The sequence below is a fragment of the Protopterus annectens genome, chromosome 2.part1 (genome assembly GCF_019279795.1).
Source record: "Protopterus annectens isolate FY-2018-M chromosome 2.part1, PAN1.0, whole genome shotgun sequence".
NCBI classification, from domain to species: Eukaryota; Metazoa; Chordata; order Ceratodontiformes; family Protopteridae; genus Protopterus; species Protopterus annectens.
Window position 1 is genome coordinate 1,085,133,976 of NC_056729.1, and position 17,463 is coordinate 1,085,151,438.

The following is a 17,463-nucleotide window of genomic DNA, read 5'->3' on the forward strand; positions in this document are numbered from 1 at the left end:
AAAGGGCACAGCTAGATTGCCTGCGTGGTTGTATAAACTCTTCTCAAAGTGTGTGTGTGTGTGTGTGTGTGTGTGTGTGTGTGTGTGTGTGTGTGTGTGTGTGTGTGTGTGTGTGTGTGTGTGTGTATGTGTGTGTGTCAGCTACTTGAGCATGGACACGAAGCACTGGTTGGACAGAGAGGGTGCTGGAGGTTTTAGCTTGCTCACTCAGCTGAAATCATGACCCTATAGCTGTGCCAGTGGGAAGTCTTATTGAGACCTGGAGAGCAAGGGAGAGACCAGCCCCGGACTGTCTGTGATCTTTGTGTGCTCTTAAGGGAAATTGCACTTTACTATGTGCATTTGTTATCCTTGCCTCCTATATGAGATGCCCCTCATTTGTGTTGGTAGTGAGTACTGAGGCTCCTTGATTGCTGGGCCAGCGCACAGGTGTCACAGGAAATAAGGGCCTGTAGCTCAGAAACCCTCTGATTAGAAGTAAGAGGCAGCAATAACACAGTCTTCCAGTTACAATGTTTGCAAAGAAGCAGAATCTGCAAGCTTAAAATAAGTCTAAGTCATTTTTTCCAAAATGAAATTAAAGCCCCGAGGAGGAGGAATAGGTTTCCTTGGGGGCCTGATATGCAGGACGCCTTTAAGAATTGTTTGACCTCAAGCAAGAAGCTAAGGAGAATTTAAAGGCAGACAAGGAGAGATGACTGACAAATAGGCCTTCAAAGGACAATAGGCCAGGATAGACTAGAGAAAGAAACACAAATAAGAGAGGACAATAGGGACTTCCAATGAAAAAGGGTCCTGGTTGTGAGCATGGCACCAGACAGAAAATCTTTTCCGTTTGGACATACAAGATTTCCTGGCTAAGGGTTTACTTGCCTCCCGTATATCTCTGAGCACATTCTGAGAAAAGAGGTGCCTTAAAGGGATCAAAACCCTATCACCCACAATGTCAGTTGAAGAGTGCAACAGGATCAGCAGGACATTTAAATGACAATTGAAAATTTACAGTCAGGAACCTTATAGAACCTATCAGGTTTCTTAGGAGCAGGATTGTGAGACTCAGGAGACTTGAAAGCAGCAATGGAAGTATCTAATAAGGCAGCCAACACAGGAGGAACTGGCAATGGATTAGGAGTATCCAGCTGAAGCAGCTCATAATATATTCTCTGAATATCAGATGCTTGAGAAGAATCCCACTAAAAGTATTTTTTCATCCTAGCAATAGCTTTCTCAAAGGACAATTCCTCAAAAGGAGACTCAGGGCTAACAAACTCTTCTTCATCAGAACCATAAACCAAAGGTGAAGCCATCTGTGAAGAGTAGGACAAAGACCCTTCATAAGACACTGAACAGTCATCTGAGGAATCCGGCTCCCTAAAGCATTTAGAAGGGGTAGAGTTTCAAGGAGGAGCAGGTACCGAAACCCCTTGAGGAGGCTTTAGGGCCATCAAGGAAGAAAACAAGCCCTGAGTAAACTCTTGCCATTCCCTTTAAGGATCCTTAGAATGGCTGAAACATGCTTCATTTTTTTTGTTTATTCTAAGAAAGGACATCAGCCCTAACAAATAATAAAGGTTCCAATCCTTAGCGAGATTTTGATAAGAAAACCTGGAACATCCCCCCTGGCCAATATCTGCAGAATCCCTCTAGGACCCTCTGAGATAATCAACCATGGATCCCCATTAATGTCCAGAGCAGATGCCTGCAATGCCTCAGAGGACATGTGAAAAGATGGATCCATGCTTGCCTCTGATGGGCCATGGCAGAGGAATCCAAAGGAGACACCAAATGACCAACAGAGCTATTACAAACTTCTAGAGGGATGTCTGGTGGAGGAAGGCTAGCTAAAGAATCCATCCAAGACTTCTTGGCTTTCTTCTTACCTAGTGGGAGTATCTCAGGGATAAAGGATTATGCCATGGTACCCTGGAATAACTGTGTAAGCTGTTGGTTTTCAAGATAAAAGGTCAGGGAAGTCAAATGGCTTCTGAGTGTCTTAGGCACAACTTCCTTACAGATACTACACTCAAACAAAAAATACACTGTTCATGATGATCCTTATGGGGAATCTGCCTCCCACACTGACATTTTCCCTTCTTGGATGACATGAACTCTAGGTAGCAAAAAAATGTACAAGATCAAAAAAAGTAAAAGTAAACAACACCGAAGGGGCGGTTATCTTATGGCTAAGTATTCGGTACAGCAACAAGGCCTTCAGATCAGCTAGTGATAATGGCATTTGAACTGGCAGCAAAGAAGCTCTGGGTAGTTGCATCCATATGTCCCTTTTATGCCCTATGTTCTGTGCAAGGAGCATAGAAGTGAAGTATTGTGCATACAAGATCATTAGGCATTTGTATACTGGCAGAGCATCGAATTGCCCTGGATAGGAGATCCCTTCCATTTAGGATACTACTACAGTGGCATAGAAGGATACCATACTATACCTAAATTAAAAACAATTAAAATTGATGTTATATTCCTAGATATGCACCAGCTCAGTTTTTTAAAAGGTAGATCATGTTTACTCAGCTTGGTTAAGTTCTTTGAAAGGATTACCAAATCCATAAATAAGGGGCATACAATACTGGCTGCCTACCTTGGGCTTGCTAAGGTCTTTGACAGCATTGCCCAGGGTGGGATTATTAACCAACTCTTGCAACTCATAATTAATCCATATGTAGTTCAATGGATAAGTAATTGGCTATCTAAAACTCATACCATTAAGATCATGGATATTTGCTCTAGATAGAAGAATTATGACCAGCTGTATTCCACAGGGCTCTGTCCTGGGCCTCCTCCTTTTAATTATATACTTCTCTAACATGAAGGGTGTTATTAAGGGAATATGGCTAACAATATTTGCTGATGACTATAAACTGGGAGTGGTTCTCAAATCCCATTCTGATACTCGGTTTCTCCAACAAAGACTAAACCAAACAAATGCTTGGTGTTAATCATGGGCCTTCCCTTAACACCAAACAAATTCAGCATAGGTTCCTTTGCCAAACTTAGTATTACTACTACATACCATACAGATAACATTACACTTCAATCTGAAATTCAAACAAGGTGACAGAAGCATAGCACCAAACTGATAACCAAACATATGCTGCGCAGAAGCTCAGTGTGTATCTAGGCAGGGGACAAACCATAGCAATGCACACCATAAAACTGTTAAAATCCACACAGTTTAACAACAAAAAGTTCATCCCACAATACCAATGGACTTCATCAGAACAATTTAACAGTGAAAAAAGGCCCCTTATATACATATATAATTAATTACTAATTAGCAAGCTATTAAGCCATCATCTATCCTTAAAGAGATCTTTCAAAATAAAAATTAAAAAGTTATATATTAATTTTAGTATAACACCAAACTTTTGAAGCAATTGATTTACATATAAAAATTGTACTTAATGATTTGTAGATACTTAAAAAGCATCTTAAAACAAAAAATACAAATTTCTTGAACTAATTAAATCAAACATAATACATAAATAAATATATTACATAAAATGAATACAAATACAAGACTCACTCAAAGCATAATTTCAGTTAGATGCTAATAATAAAAACATTCATATTTTTGTCCCTCTTGCTCTTAATACAGGGATAACAGAAACATTTTCATTTAATGCTGGGGGGGGGGGGTATGAAGCATTCAGTCTGAGGTGTCAAAGACACTCCTGGTATTCTAATCTATTTCCCAAGCTCTTTCCCTGCAATCCAAAAAAAAAATGTCTCCAGAATACAAGAAGAAAACATTGTAAAAAATTTACAATTTAATGGATGTTTATATAAGGCATTCTTTTTATTCTGGGTCTTAATATAGTAGTTGTGCTAATAAATTCTCTTATGCAAACATCTTTCTGTTTTGCCCACATAATATAATTCACAAACTGAACAAGTGGCTAGGTATACAACCCCTTAACTATGGAAAACATGTTTTTAAAAAAAGTTACACCACCTCATCCATTAATATTATTCTCACTCTTTTCTTTAGAATTCATTCCCTATCTTTTAACCACACAGAATACTTCAGGAATATATGGTGCCAGTAATCTGAAAACAAAGCAAACCTATTCACATACCAAACTGAGTGCTGCTAATAGGGAAGATAACTATAGGCCAATAGTCATGCTCAGGTCTTTTGTTAAAATTCTGGGAAAAGGGACTAACGTGTACTTAAAATCTGTTTCAAAGAACATAAGATCATCATAAGACCAGTGCAGCTTTAAGACAGACCCTATCACCAGCATTCCTATAGTAAAACTGATCAGTTACATAACAACTCATAACCTTCTCTTGCTTCTCCTTACTAAATATTAACTACAGTTTTTCTTTTACAGCTAATTCTTCATTCCATCCATGTTCTTATTCTGTACTTTTACCACACACTTCCCTCTATATCATTTAGATGAATGTTTACTTTTTTGATTACTGATCTATCATTCATACATTTGTTTACAACTCACGTATGTTTACTACTCACGTATATATGCAAATGTATAGATCAACATCTTAATATGGCACTTGTACTTTATGACAGCTTAGAAAGTTACGTAATGTTTGAGGGGACTGGAGTATAGCTGAAAGACCCATCTTCCACTCAACAAATGCCTGGTTATGACTCCTCCCACTCCATTTGGGCACTGACTGAGAATGTGGAATATACATTTTTACTAGTGAAAGGTTATGGAACCATATTGTGGGCATAAAACACTGCACACCTAAGCTGCAATAAATAAAACAAACTGTAGTTCTGTAACATATCATTGCATCGTATGTGTGTAACCTCAAGAAAATTACCACTTCCTTGACACCTTATATCCCTTCCCATAACAGAAAATACTTTTGTACTCAGTGACTTGCATCATCTCACTATTCATAAGGAAAATTATGCCTCAGCCAATAACTGGACATAAATGCTGCTACACGTCATAAACATTGATAGTTTTTAAACCACAATAAACGAACCTCAGATAATCTCCGATGGACCAGGAAACACTGCCAATGTGATTGAAATGCAAGCAAATACCCAACACAATCACAAGAAGTAGACGTAAAAAAATGAATCGATAAATCCACAGTCTGTATAATTCAAAAAACTGCTCCAAAAACATTCTTGTACTGGAACCACGGTTTATTAAGTAAAAACACCAAAGAAATTACCTAGGTTTCGTCCGTCTCCACAGACTTCATCAGATATGATTCATTTTTTCACGTCTACTTCTTGTGATTGTGTTGGGTATTTGCTTGCATTTCAATCACATTGATAGTTTTTAACAGATTATAAAAACACCACCAAGAGCAGAAATATACCTGATGTCATTATGACAAGCCTACCTGCCAGCTATGCTAAGCTAAACATCACTCTGCCCCTCGCCTCTTTATTTTGTCTAACCACAGTGCCATAACATACCTCATATACATTGAACCAAATCTAATAAAAACAGGAGCCACCTTTAAGGATTATTTTTTTCAAATGGTAATCATGATGCCCTGACCAGTACCAATGCATTGTCAGTTTTGAGCATATATTAGACTGTCCTTCTCACAACTTATCATCTTGTGACCTATCAGTGAATTGTTCATATTCCTCTAGAACACTTTTAGAAAAAAAATGCAGTGATAAATTCATCCCCATGATACCCTCAATGCAGCAGAAACTTCTGCAATTAACTTAAATGGTAAAGGTGCACATTCAAGAAATTATTAAGCAAAATAGTGTACAGTGTCTTCAGGTTGTACCAAAGTCAACAAAAAACTAAGGGCAGGATTCATGATGGCTTGCATGGAGTCTAAGAGTAGTGTAAGACTCCATGCAGCCATTGCGATCCAGGAACAGCCTGAATGTGCGTGTAAGAGAGCACCTAAAATGGCTCTTACACGGACAGGGCGTGGATATGCTAATTACCTCACTTGCAGCCAAAAGGCATGCAAATGAGGTAATTTTGAGATCCATGAAGCAGAAACCTGCCCGTGTAAGAGCCATGTTATCTGCAGAAATGTACTCAGTTGATAACTGAGTACAATTCTGCAAATAACACAATGGAGCCTTGTCAGCTCCAAATAAAGGTTGCAAATGTCCTAGGCAGCATGCCAATGGCCAAATATGTGGCCACTGGTAACGTACCCCGATGCAAACATAAAATAAAAATAATTTTTTTTTTGGCGATCGCCAATGTTTAAACGTAGTGCAGTACCGCGCAAACAGGCTGCGCTATAAAAAAAAACAGAAAAATAATGGGTTTATGCAAAGCATAAATTTACAATGGAAGGGAATAGCAGGATAAAACAACATGGCCACTGAGTAGGGGTTGCTAAGGGGGGAAGCTGAGTGTAAGACATGTAACTAAGCATTAGTAGGCAATCCTATGTAAATGAGTGGTAGGATAGTGAATCGTACTGTTACATTGGAAATGAGCACATTCAGTGCAGTGTAGGAGTAGGATAAGGGGGAATAACAGAGTAGGAGATAGGTGACATCACAGGGGGGAATGTATGAAAGGAATGCAGCTTATTGGAGCACAGTGGCATGTGAAAGCTGTCAGTCACAAATCATGGAAAGAGGAGTGTCAACAAGTAGGCATGGGAAAGCCAAGAAATGGAAGGTGTACAGTATGGATAACACCAAAGTTTATTGCAGGGCGTGCATGCACGCGTGTGCATGCTGGTAGGCACGAGAAAGCAAGAGTGTGCACATGTAAGCATGAGTGTGCATGTTTAAGGCAGAATACGCATGTAGGAGCCTGTTTAAACACCTGTAAGCGTGTTTGCGCTGGTGCGCGCGCGCGTTTTAACCTGAATAAGCAGATTCTAGTCCGTCTAAGCATGTGTGCACGTGTGTTAGCCACTGTGAGCGTGTTTTTGCTTGTATGCGCGTCACTCCCCCCTGAGGAAACAGAAGGGAAAAAGGAAGCATGGGAAATAGTAGGAAGCTAGCGGGGATTACTGGCAGAGCTAGCATGTGAAAACAATCAGAAGAAGGCAATTACACAGGCAGAACAGTAGCCCAGCCCAGCACTTCACTCTGCAAACAACAGGACAGAATGTTTCTCTCAAGAGACACTGCAACAGAGGAGTAAGCTATTAGAAGTGAAAACTGAAAAAGCTTCACTCAGACCAAAAATGCTAGGGGCTGCCATAGCTGTTATAAGGAGACATATGCAACTTGCTGAGGGTGGTGACTATGCAAATGCTGCTGGACAACTCACAGTGAGGAGACAGAGAAGAGTGTACAGGCCCAGGGTCACCTACCAGGGGTTACATGAACTGGCGATAGTGGAGTGCTATAGAGTGTACAGAGACCTCCTGCAGCAAATTGTTGAGCTGTGCAGGCCACGCCTCACACACAGAACCAACAGAGGGGAACCCATCCCAGTGGAAACCAAGGTATGAGTTGGCCTAAGAATACTAGCAACAGGTACCTTCCAGAGACTAACTGATGATATGATGGGGATATCACATGCATCAGCATCCAGGGTACTGCACCAGTTCCTGGATGCATGTCAGCACATGTCGGTGAGCATGTATATTTCCCCAATTCCCATGAGGTATTGGCCAGCAATATGCGTCTCTTCCAGCAAATAGCGGAATACCCTGAGGTAGTGGGTGCAATAGACGGCATGCATATACGCATCAAAGCACCAGCCGGTGAGCGGGGTAGGGCCTACATTAACCGCAAGGGCTTCCCCTCCATCAACTACCAGGTCGTGTGTGATGCCCAGGACATAATAATGAATGTGTGTGCTGGCTGCCCTGGAAGCTACCATGATTCCCATATCTGGCATCTGATGCAGCTGTACCAGAAATTTGCCAATGGGGACATCCCACATGGTCACTTAGTGGGGGATGCTGGCTATGCACTGGAGCCGTGGCTGATGACACCCATCAGAAATGCACACACACCTGAACAAGAACGCCATAATGAGGCACACGCCCAAACACAAAATGTAATCGAGCATGTGTTTGGGCTGCTCAAGTCACGGTTCTGCTGCCTGGACACATCTGGTGGAGCCTTGCAGTACTCACCAACTACATGTACCCAAATTGTCATGGTATGTGCTATGCTACATAATATGATTCTGCAAAAACAGCTGCAGCAGGACCAGCATAGGGCTGGGCCAAACAGCCCCCCACCATTGCCAAGCCAATCACAGGCAGAGCGTGACTCGGAGGAGGAACAACCTGAGCCTGCCCCAGTAGGCAGAAGGAGGCATGCCCAGTATGCCTTGGCCTTGGCAAAGCGGAAACACATAGCACATACACTGGCTCAGTAGGAACCCTGGAAATGATACCTCTCTCTGACTCACACATATAGTAAAAGGGATGCCTAAGTTGACACAACCTGCTTTCAAACATGTACAGGGAGTGGAGTATGCACATCCAACATAGACAGCCCTGCAGCACCACCTGAGGCATGATTGCCACGTGTTAAGCAATGTAACACCATGTAGTATATGCAGACTTGATGACCCTGACAAACATCCTACCCTCACCAAGCATGATGCCACAATATGAAGACGAGATGATCAATTACAATAATTGGCTTAAGTATTGCTGTTAGTCAAAGGGGATCCAATGTGTGCCAGCCTGGGATGACATGCTGAGCAAGACACGATGCTCCACCTGCTAGGGATGATGTGCACCTATCAGTCCTGGCCTTTTGGATACTGGCAAAGGCTGTTGTCACCCCCACCGTGCCTTGAATAGTTAAGGCTCAAAACACAAACCCACCTCCATAGGTATCACAAGGGATAAGAACATAGACGTAATGCTCTATACCACAAAGAATGACTCCACAGCAAACCTGGAAGAATTTAATCCACTTGAAATTCGATAAATTCACAAGTACAAAAAAAAATGCAATAATACTTGTCTCTAGCGCCTCGGCAAAATGGTTTAGTAATAAACACGGATGAAGAATTTGATTCTTGTAACTCAGAACTAGATACAAATGAACATAATGAGCTTGATACCAGTACAATTAAGACAAGAAGTGTTTTTATGCCCCCACAAAGTAATGAGAATATTAAATATTTTCAAAAATCATTAACACATAATATTGAAGCTGAATTTGAAAAATTTAAACAAAATGGAAAAGGCATACAATATAATCTCTCTAAAGAGGAATGGAATTGTTTAAGTGCCTTAAGCCAAGATAATAACATAATATTTAAACCTTCTGATAAAGGAGGAAAATTGGTGGTATTAAATGTGGTTCAGTATTTAGATATGTGTTATGTACATTTGAAAAATGATGAAGTGTATGAAAAAATAAGACTAAATGAATATCTAGAAGCCCAAAAGAATTATGAATATGTCATAGATAAAGGGTATAGATTGCAGTATTTTTCTTACAAGGACATAAAGGAAAAGTTTAATAACAATGGCCCCAGAATGCCTTGTTTCTACTGCATACCAAAAATACATAAGAATATTTTTCCCCCACCAGGACGTCCAATCGTTTCAGCTACTAATGGTTTTTTAGAAAATATTTCAAAGTTTTTGCATACGTATTTAATGCCAGCTGTTTGTAAGTTACCATCTTATATTAAGGACGTATCTGATCTCCTGGCAAAAGTAAAGACTATACAGTGGCAAGATAATATGTATTTTGTTGTAATAGATGTGGTTAGTTTGTACACTAACATAAAGCATGAGGATGGATTGGCAGCTATTAAATATTTTATAGGTGATACTGATACAGTCAAGTATATATTAGAATTGTTTAGTATATGTTTAAACAATAATATATTTGAATTTAATGGATCAATATACAGGCAGAAACAAGGCACAGCGATGGGGGAAGCTTTTGCCCCCAGTTATGCGAATATATTTATGGGGTATTTTGAGAAAAAGTACATATATACCAACCCTTTTTTTAAAAAAACATGTTTACAGATATTATCGTTTTATTGATGATCTGTTATTCATTTGTAAAGGGGGACAAAAAGATGTGCAAAAGTTTTTGGAGGAGATACAGGTTAATACTATGGGTATCAAATTTGATGGATTGCAAAAGGGGCAAATAGTGCAATATTTGTTTCACTAATAGGATACAATGAAAAATTATTGCAATATCAAATACATAGAAAATTTCAAGGAGCTGGATCAGTGTTGCATGGTACAAGTCATCATCCAGCACATACTATTAAAGCAATTCCATATACAGAATTTTATAGAGTTAATAGATTGTGTAGTAACTCTATTATTAAAGAAAAGGAATACACACAAAGTTATAATAAATTTAAAGCAAGAGGTTATCTAGAGGATAACCTGAAGGAAAGTTTGAAAAGGGTTAAAAATCAAGTTAAATATACAAAAGCAGGTAAAGGGAATATATATAGTGAGTCTAAGGATGTTGTGTATTTCGTGTCCACCTTCTCTGTATTATCAGATTATGTTAAAGAACATGTGACATATAGTTGGAATTTGCTTAAAAGGGAAGTGGATTTTCTATCAGAAAAACATATTAGTTTTTCATATAAAAGGGGCAGAAGTATCCAGGATTATTTGGTACATAGTCGGTTTAAAATGTTAAATATGCCAATGTACACACAAGTTAAATATCAGGGAACCAAAAGATGTGGCAAGTGCACTATTTGCAGATATATAGTACAACAATTTGAAAAAAAATTAATGGTATTCCTTTTACTATAAGGGGAACATATAACTGTAATTCAGCAGCAGTCGTTTATGGAATTGAATGTCCATGTAAGAAGTTTTATGTGGGTGAAACCAAGTGAAAATTAGCTTGTAGAATCAAAGAGCATGTCAGGGATATCACAAATAATAAGGAAACTAGTCCTTTGGCTGCACATTTTTATAGTTATCATGAAGGCAAAAAGGAAGGGTTAAAAGTTTCAGTGTTGGATAGTATAGAAAATAAAAAGTATCTTAATGAAAAGTATATAAAACAGTTATTAAGAAAAAAAGAATTATACCTTATATTAAAATTTAATACACTCAAACCAAATGGACTTAATTATGATTGTTCGTGGAAAAGTTTGTTGTAAAAGTTATAGTTCTAGTAAAAGGAAAAAAATAATTTTTTATAGTTCTGTGTTTTAAAATTCTAATAGTTTTCTTAATTGAATAATTAATTGAATTAGATTAGGGGAGTGTTTTTAAGCATAGCATAAAAAGAGAAGTGAAAGCAATGTTAGAAATCTTTACTCTGTAAAGGCGATTTTGCCGAGGGGCTAGAGACAAGTATTTGTGCATTTTTTTCTGTACTTGTGAATTTATCGAATTTCAAGTGGATTAAATTCTTCCAGGTTTGCTGTGGAGTCATTCTTTGTGGTATAGTGTATATTTTTCTCGTGTTTGGTGTGGTTTTCGTATAGACGTAATGCTACCCAATGCCAGAAGTCTAAACTGCAAGATGCATGCAGTCTAAACTCCCCTCAGCATGGAAAATGTTGATATCTGTTCTGTAACAGAAAACTGGGTCAAGGCTCACAAGAGCACCCTAACACTACCAGGTTACACCTCATACCATGCTTTACAGCCCCAAAACATGGAACAAACTACAAAAGGAGGGTGACTAGCAATAATTGTCAAGGATAACCACACCCCCATGTTGGTACCACAACAAGAAGCAGCATGGACTATCCATGGTCAAGTAACAGTGGCTAAAACTGCCTCCCAGTTTGTAGCCTGCTACAGACTACCCTCCTAATGCCAGGAACTGCACTTGGCCTACGTTGGAACACATGGAAATATCAAGCTCTCCAAACAACATTATATTGGGTGACTGAAAATACTCAAACATAGACTGGGAGCATTATTCCAGCTCCAACACCCTAGGCCAAAGGTTCCTAGAATCCATAAACCAAAATGCTCAGGAACAACGTACCACTCCCACAAGAGAGGTAAGCATACTGGATGTGATAATCAGCAACATGGGTATTCTATAGCCAGATGAGAAGTGTATCCCTCACTGGTAAGATCAGACCATAGAGTAATCACACTGGATATTCACATCCTGACCACAGTCCCTGGCCAGAAAACCACAATGAAGAACATGTGTAAAGGAAATGTTGCACTCCTCCAAACTGATGTGGAATCTATTAAAGGCCCTGTGCCTGTGGAAAATATGGGCCACATCTCAGAACCCTTTATAAATGCATTCTATGAACACTTTCAGGAATGCATGGATTATGCAATCACAAATAAAACCAAGGCCCAATTCCATACACACAGGCATCTGGCATGGTGGACCCTAGCCATTACCAAACCATGCAAAAGAATGAGGAAGCTACTACATGATAGAGCAAACCCAAAAAGGGAAGTAATCTCTGATCAGTATTATGGCAATAAAATATGTCCACTCATAAAATCCACTAAGGCCAGCTACAACAAGTTGAATCTGTGAATCATGGGCAATGTTACACCTGCCCCATGTACACAGACAATCCCCTCCTCCCCCCAAGAAATACAAATATATGTGAGAGATGCAACCATTTATCCAAACTGGAGGCTGAGTTCTCTCAACTCAGTACTGTCAAAACTAGTCAGGAGGAGAAGGTAACCACACACACCACAAACCCAGTCTCACATAGACCTATCACAACTGCAAACCAAAGACATAAACACACAAAAACATTCCCGGAGGCTCTAATTAAAAATCCACCAAATTAACAAAGGCCTCCAAAGCAGACACCCAAGCAAACACTACCTCCAAACATAGCACATGCAACACATAGTACACAAAGTCAGTGTGCCAAACAGTCACAGCCCGTAAGGACAAACAACATGCCTGATACACTTGTAATAGGTGACTCCATAGTCAGACACACTGATGTCCCGCTCACCAGACTGAACAAGGAAAAGGGTACAGTAAGCTGCCTGTAGGCTGCTACAATCCGCCACATAACACAAGCACGCAGGTCACTGCAAAGCAAGTACAAATATGACTCAGTCATTGTCCATGCTGATGTGAATGACCTGAGACATACCTCCCTGGACTACATGAAAAGAGACATAGAGGAGCTCTCCGATTATGTAGGCCAGGCCTGTATGACTCAGACCCTGAGCAGCATCCTACCCTCACCAAGAATGATGCCACAGTACAAACACAGAATGATCAGCTTTAACAATTGGCTCAATTACTGGTGTCATTCCAAGGGTATCCAATGTCTGTCTGCTTGGGATGTCATGCTTGACAAGCCACGCTGCTTTGCCAGGGATGGCTTGCACCTATCACCCCTGGGCGTCTGGATATTGGCTAAGGCTCTTGCCACCTCCATAGTGCCTTTTGTAGGCAAGGCTGAAAAGACAAACCCACCTCCCTAGAAAACATAAGTGGAAAAAACATAAGAGTAATGCTGCTCAATGCCAGAAGTCTAAACCTCAAGATGCATGCTCTCGAGGCCCTCCCCAGTATGGAGAACATCGATGTCTGTGCAGTGAGGGAAACTTGCATCAAGGCTCCTGAGAGCACCCCAGCACTGCCAGGTTATACCTCATATCATGCTATTTGGCCCCAAAACCTGGACCAAACCACAAAAGGAGGGTGAGTATCCATATTCAGCTAAGATACCCACACGTTCAGGTTACTGACAATGCACAAAGCATCAGAGACCATCCATGTGCAACTAACCATACACAAAACAGCTGTACAGTTTGTAGCATGCTACAGACCACCCTCTCAAACCCAGGAACCCCACTCAGCCTTCCTGAAGACACTGGAGAGTATGAATGTCTCTACAAATACCAGACAAGGTACTCACAAATTACCACATAGGTGGTAATCCATTACGTATGGAAGAAGTAATCAGGGACCTAGGGACACAAGTGGACAGTAACCTCTCATGTGACACTCACATTGCCAATGTGGCTAGGAAGACCTTCTATATTGGCCACCTTATTATGAAAGGATTCACATCTACATCAAGAGAGGTCATTGTGCCCCTATACTCTTCTCTTATCAGGCCCATAATTGAGTACAATGCCCCATTTGGGATGTACCTTACCCGACACTTGCAGCAGTTAGAAAGACCTCAAAAGTACCTCACCAAGAGTATAAAGGATCTCAAACATTTGTCATATGCTGCCTGGCTGAAGACACCCCAGCTGTATGCAGTCACATACTGCCTACTCAGAGGCGATGTATGCCCGATGTACAAGGCCATGTCCAATACAGAATTAATGGACATGCTCCACCTCAGAAAATCCAAATCCATCAGAGCCGCGGGAGATGTCAACCTCAACACATAAATAAATAGGATGTGCTGGAGGGACAGATTCATAACCCAGAGGCTCCCTACACTCTGGAACAGAATCCCACTCCATGTTAGGCAGAGCCCCTCACTGACTCTCTTCAACAGGAATCTTGCCAAGTGGATGGGAGATTGTAGATTTACACTGGGGGTCTTCACTGTGTCACGTCTAGACAGAGGCACAGTAAAGTAAACCCTAAATGGGCATAATATTCACATAGCAAGGGGTGGAAAAAGCCACACATACTCTGGCTAGGCTTATAAATGCCCTAGGGCAGATAGCCTAGTATGAACCTATGAACATATGAAGATACAAATTGTACAAAACACTAAGGATAATCACAAGGCTTTCTTAACTAATGGTAGGAACCTTGTTGGGAATACACAGATATGCTCTGAATTACCAAATATTACAAACAATACACCAAACCCACACACATTGCCAACATCCAACCTGACAGGTTCAGTGCAAACCCCCCCCCCCCAAAATGCCAAATATCTATGCCAGCAGAGTGCTGGCCCCCTGACATTGCAGATGCTGAGGTAACAGCCAGCATCTTCAAAGCAAAACACGCAGCATCAATGGTATGAGATGGTGTCCTGCGCTGTGTCCAACATGAACTCCAAGAAGAATGGAATGCCAAATAACACTACTGCTCAATTTCAGCCTTACCACAGGATATGTGCCCAAAGAGCAGTGTACAGCAACAGTGGTCCCTCTCCACAAAGGTGGTGCCTGATTGGATACTGCAAACTATCACCCCAGAATCCTGACAAGCTTGGTCTGCAAAGCTATGGAAAAGATCATCATGGACCTCAGAAATAAAGATATTGGGGACCTACAGACACTGGACCCTACCCAGCGTGGCTTTCTTAAGGGAAGATCCTGCCCCTTAAACATGTTTGACTCATTTCAAACAGTCTTCAAGGCCATTGATGAGGGGAATGTGGTCCACACAGCCTATCTGGACCTTGCAAAAGCCTTCCATACAATACCCCACGTGTTCATTATAGATAAGCTCACCAGATTAAATATAAACCCCTATGTCAGTAGATGGGTTGCAAACCAGCCCAAGGACAGAACTGACATGGTCAGAAATGCTGCAGCCATGTCAGACTACAAACCAGCTACAACTGGCATCCCACAAGGCTCGGTCCTGGGACCTCCCTTGTTTGGTATATATTTCCCATAGGTACAGGCCAACATGGAAGGACTGTGTCTGAACAAGTTTGCAGAGGACTACAAACTGGGCACCATATCTGACCCTCCAGCTGACACAAGCATCCTACAAAAGGGTCAAAAAGAAACAGACAACTGGTGCCAGAGCCATGTCATCAAGCTAATTGCAGAAAAGTGTACAGTCATCCCCTGTGGATAAACAGTAAGTGCCCACCAATTACCACATACGTGTTAACCCATTAAGTACATTAGAAGTAATAAGAGACCTGGGGACACAAGTTGATAGATATCTTGCATTTGACAACCATGTGGCTGTAGTGGTTACAGAAACATACCATATACCCACCTAATCATGAAGGTAGTCAGATCTAGATCAGGGGAGGTCATCGTGCCTCTTTAGTCATCCTTCATCAGCCTCACAATTGAGTACAATGGCCCCTGTGGGTTGTACCTCAGCAGACAGCTCCATCAACTGGAAAGACCCCAAAAGTACCTCACCAGGAGGATCAAAGAGCTCGAACAGATGCCATGTGTTGCCTGATTAAACAAACTGCAGCTCCACACAGTGCCATACTGCCTGCCCAGAGGCAATCTGTGCCTGATGTATAAAGCCATGTCCAAGTTGGAATTAATGAACATGCTGCACCTTGTACAATCTGAATGCCAGTGAGCTATGCACATGAGAGACCCAAACCCCAGCACTGACATACATAGGACATGCTGTAGTGATTGATCCATAACCCAGAAGCTCCCTCCACTCTTGAGTAAACTCCCAGTGCAGGTTAGCCAGAGAGTCCCTCATTGACTCTCCTCAAGAGGAATCTTGATGAGTGGATGGGAGATGGTAGGTTTACCCTGGGTATCACTGTTATGTCATGGATAGACAGAGGCACAGTATACTAACCTTGAAATATGTCATGGCAAAATCCAGTCACAATGTGTGTTGAAGGGCAAACACACTCTCTGACTAGAAGTAGAAATGGCCTAGGGCACATCGCTAGTGTTTGTCAATGTCCACCCAAGTTGCGGAATACACTACCAATGTTGGACAATCCTGGTTTAAGTAGTCCATATCTGAACAAAATGCAACATGGTCATATGTGCACAACTGGCCCTTAACCAGTCTGGTGTGCTCACTATGAATATTTAAAGCAGTGATAGGACTGAAACCCAGGATACTGTCCACCACAGTGAAAGTACTGAACCAGTACACTATACGATATTACAGTATTTGGTCAGTATGAAAGGATGTTGACAACTGTATGCAAACTATCCCATGGAAACCCTGCAGGCACAGTATAATCCCTGTTGGGTTTAGACACAAAGCAGTTGGGCAGTAAGTACACAACATGACTCCCAACACACAACTATAAGTGTGAAATATTGTTGAAGTTCACACACAACCACAAATGTGGTGGACTGCAGATTTCAACATATGGAAAGCTCACACTGGGCATCCTCACACACTTTGATAAATGAGACACATGTCAGGCAACAAGCCATGGAAAGCCTGCCCTGGGCATGCTCACACACTTAGGCCATACCTCAGTTTAGCAGTTGGTCACACATATCTGGTATTTGTATGTGTTAATCCAGGAACCAAATACAATACAGCAATCTGCACAGTGCACACAGTTAAATGACTACAGAGACATAAGTTAAATATTGGATCCCTCTCATATTCAAACATCTTCCACAGATACACAAGTTGTTCATAGAAACAGGGAAAGCTATGGCAATAAAGACCTGCAAACAGTTTATCAGCAACAAATATTGTGCATCTGAAAATTAAACATATGGATGTAGAGGTCAATACTAGGCTTTTTGCCCTAGGGAATACAAGCTTAGCCAGAGTGTGCTTGGTGTCTGCCTCCTTAGTACAGTAGGCTACTGTGCCTCTGTTAAGTAGGTCACAGAAGGCACCGTTTAAGGCTAGTGTGCTGTGCCTCCGTCAAGCAGGGACACAGTGGAGATCCCAGAGGTTGAATTTGCAATGTCACATCCATGTGGCTGGTGTTTGCTGGAAGAGGGTTGATGAGGACTTATAACAAT

General features: G+C 41.1%; 1 protein-coding gene across 1 annotated transcript in view; it reads right to left on the reverse strand.

Moving 5' to 3' along the window:
* Positions 1 to 980: 980 nt before the first annotated feature.
* The window catches only part of LOC122794940 (adhesion G protein-coupled receptor F5-like), a 40,993-nt gene continuing 24,510 nt past the window's right edge, over positions 981 to 17,463 (reverse strand). The window contains exon 3 of the mRNA XM_044063535.1: positions 981 to 1,193. Within this exon, the coding sequence (XP_043919470.1) occupies positions 981 to 1,193 (213 nt within the window). The remainder of the gene's footprint in view (positions 1,194 to 17,463) is intronic.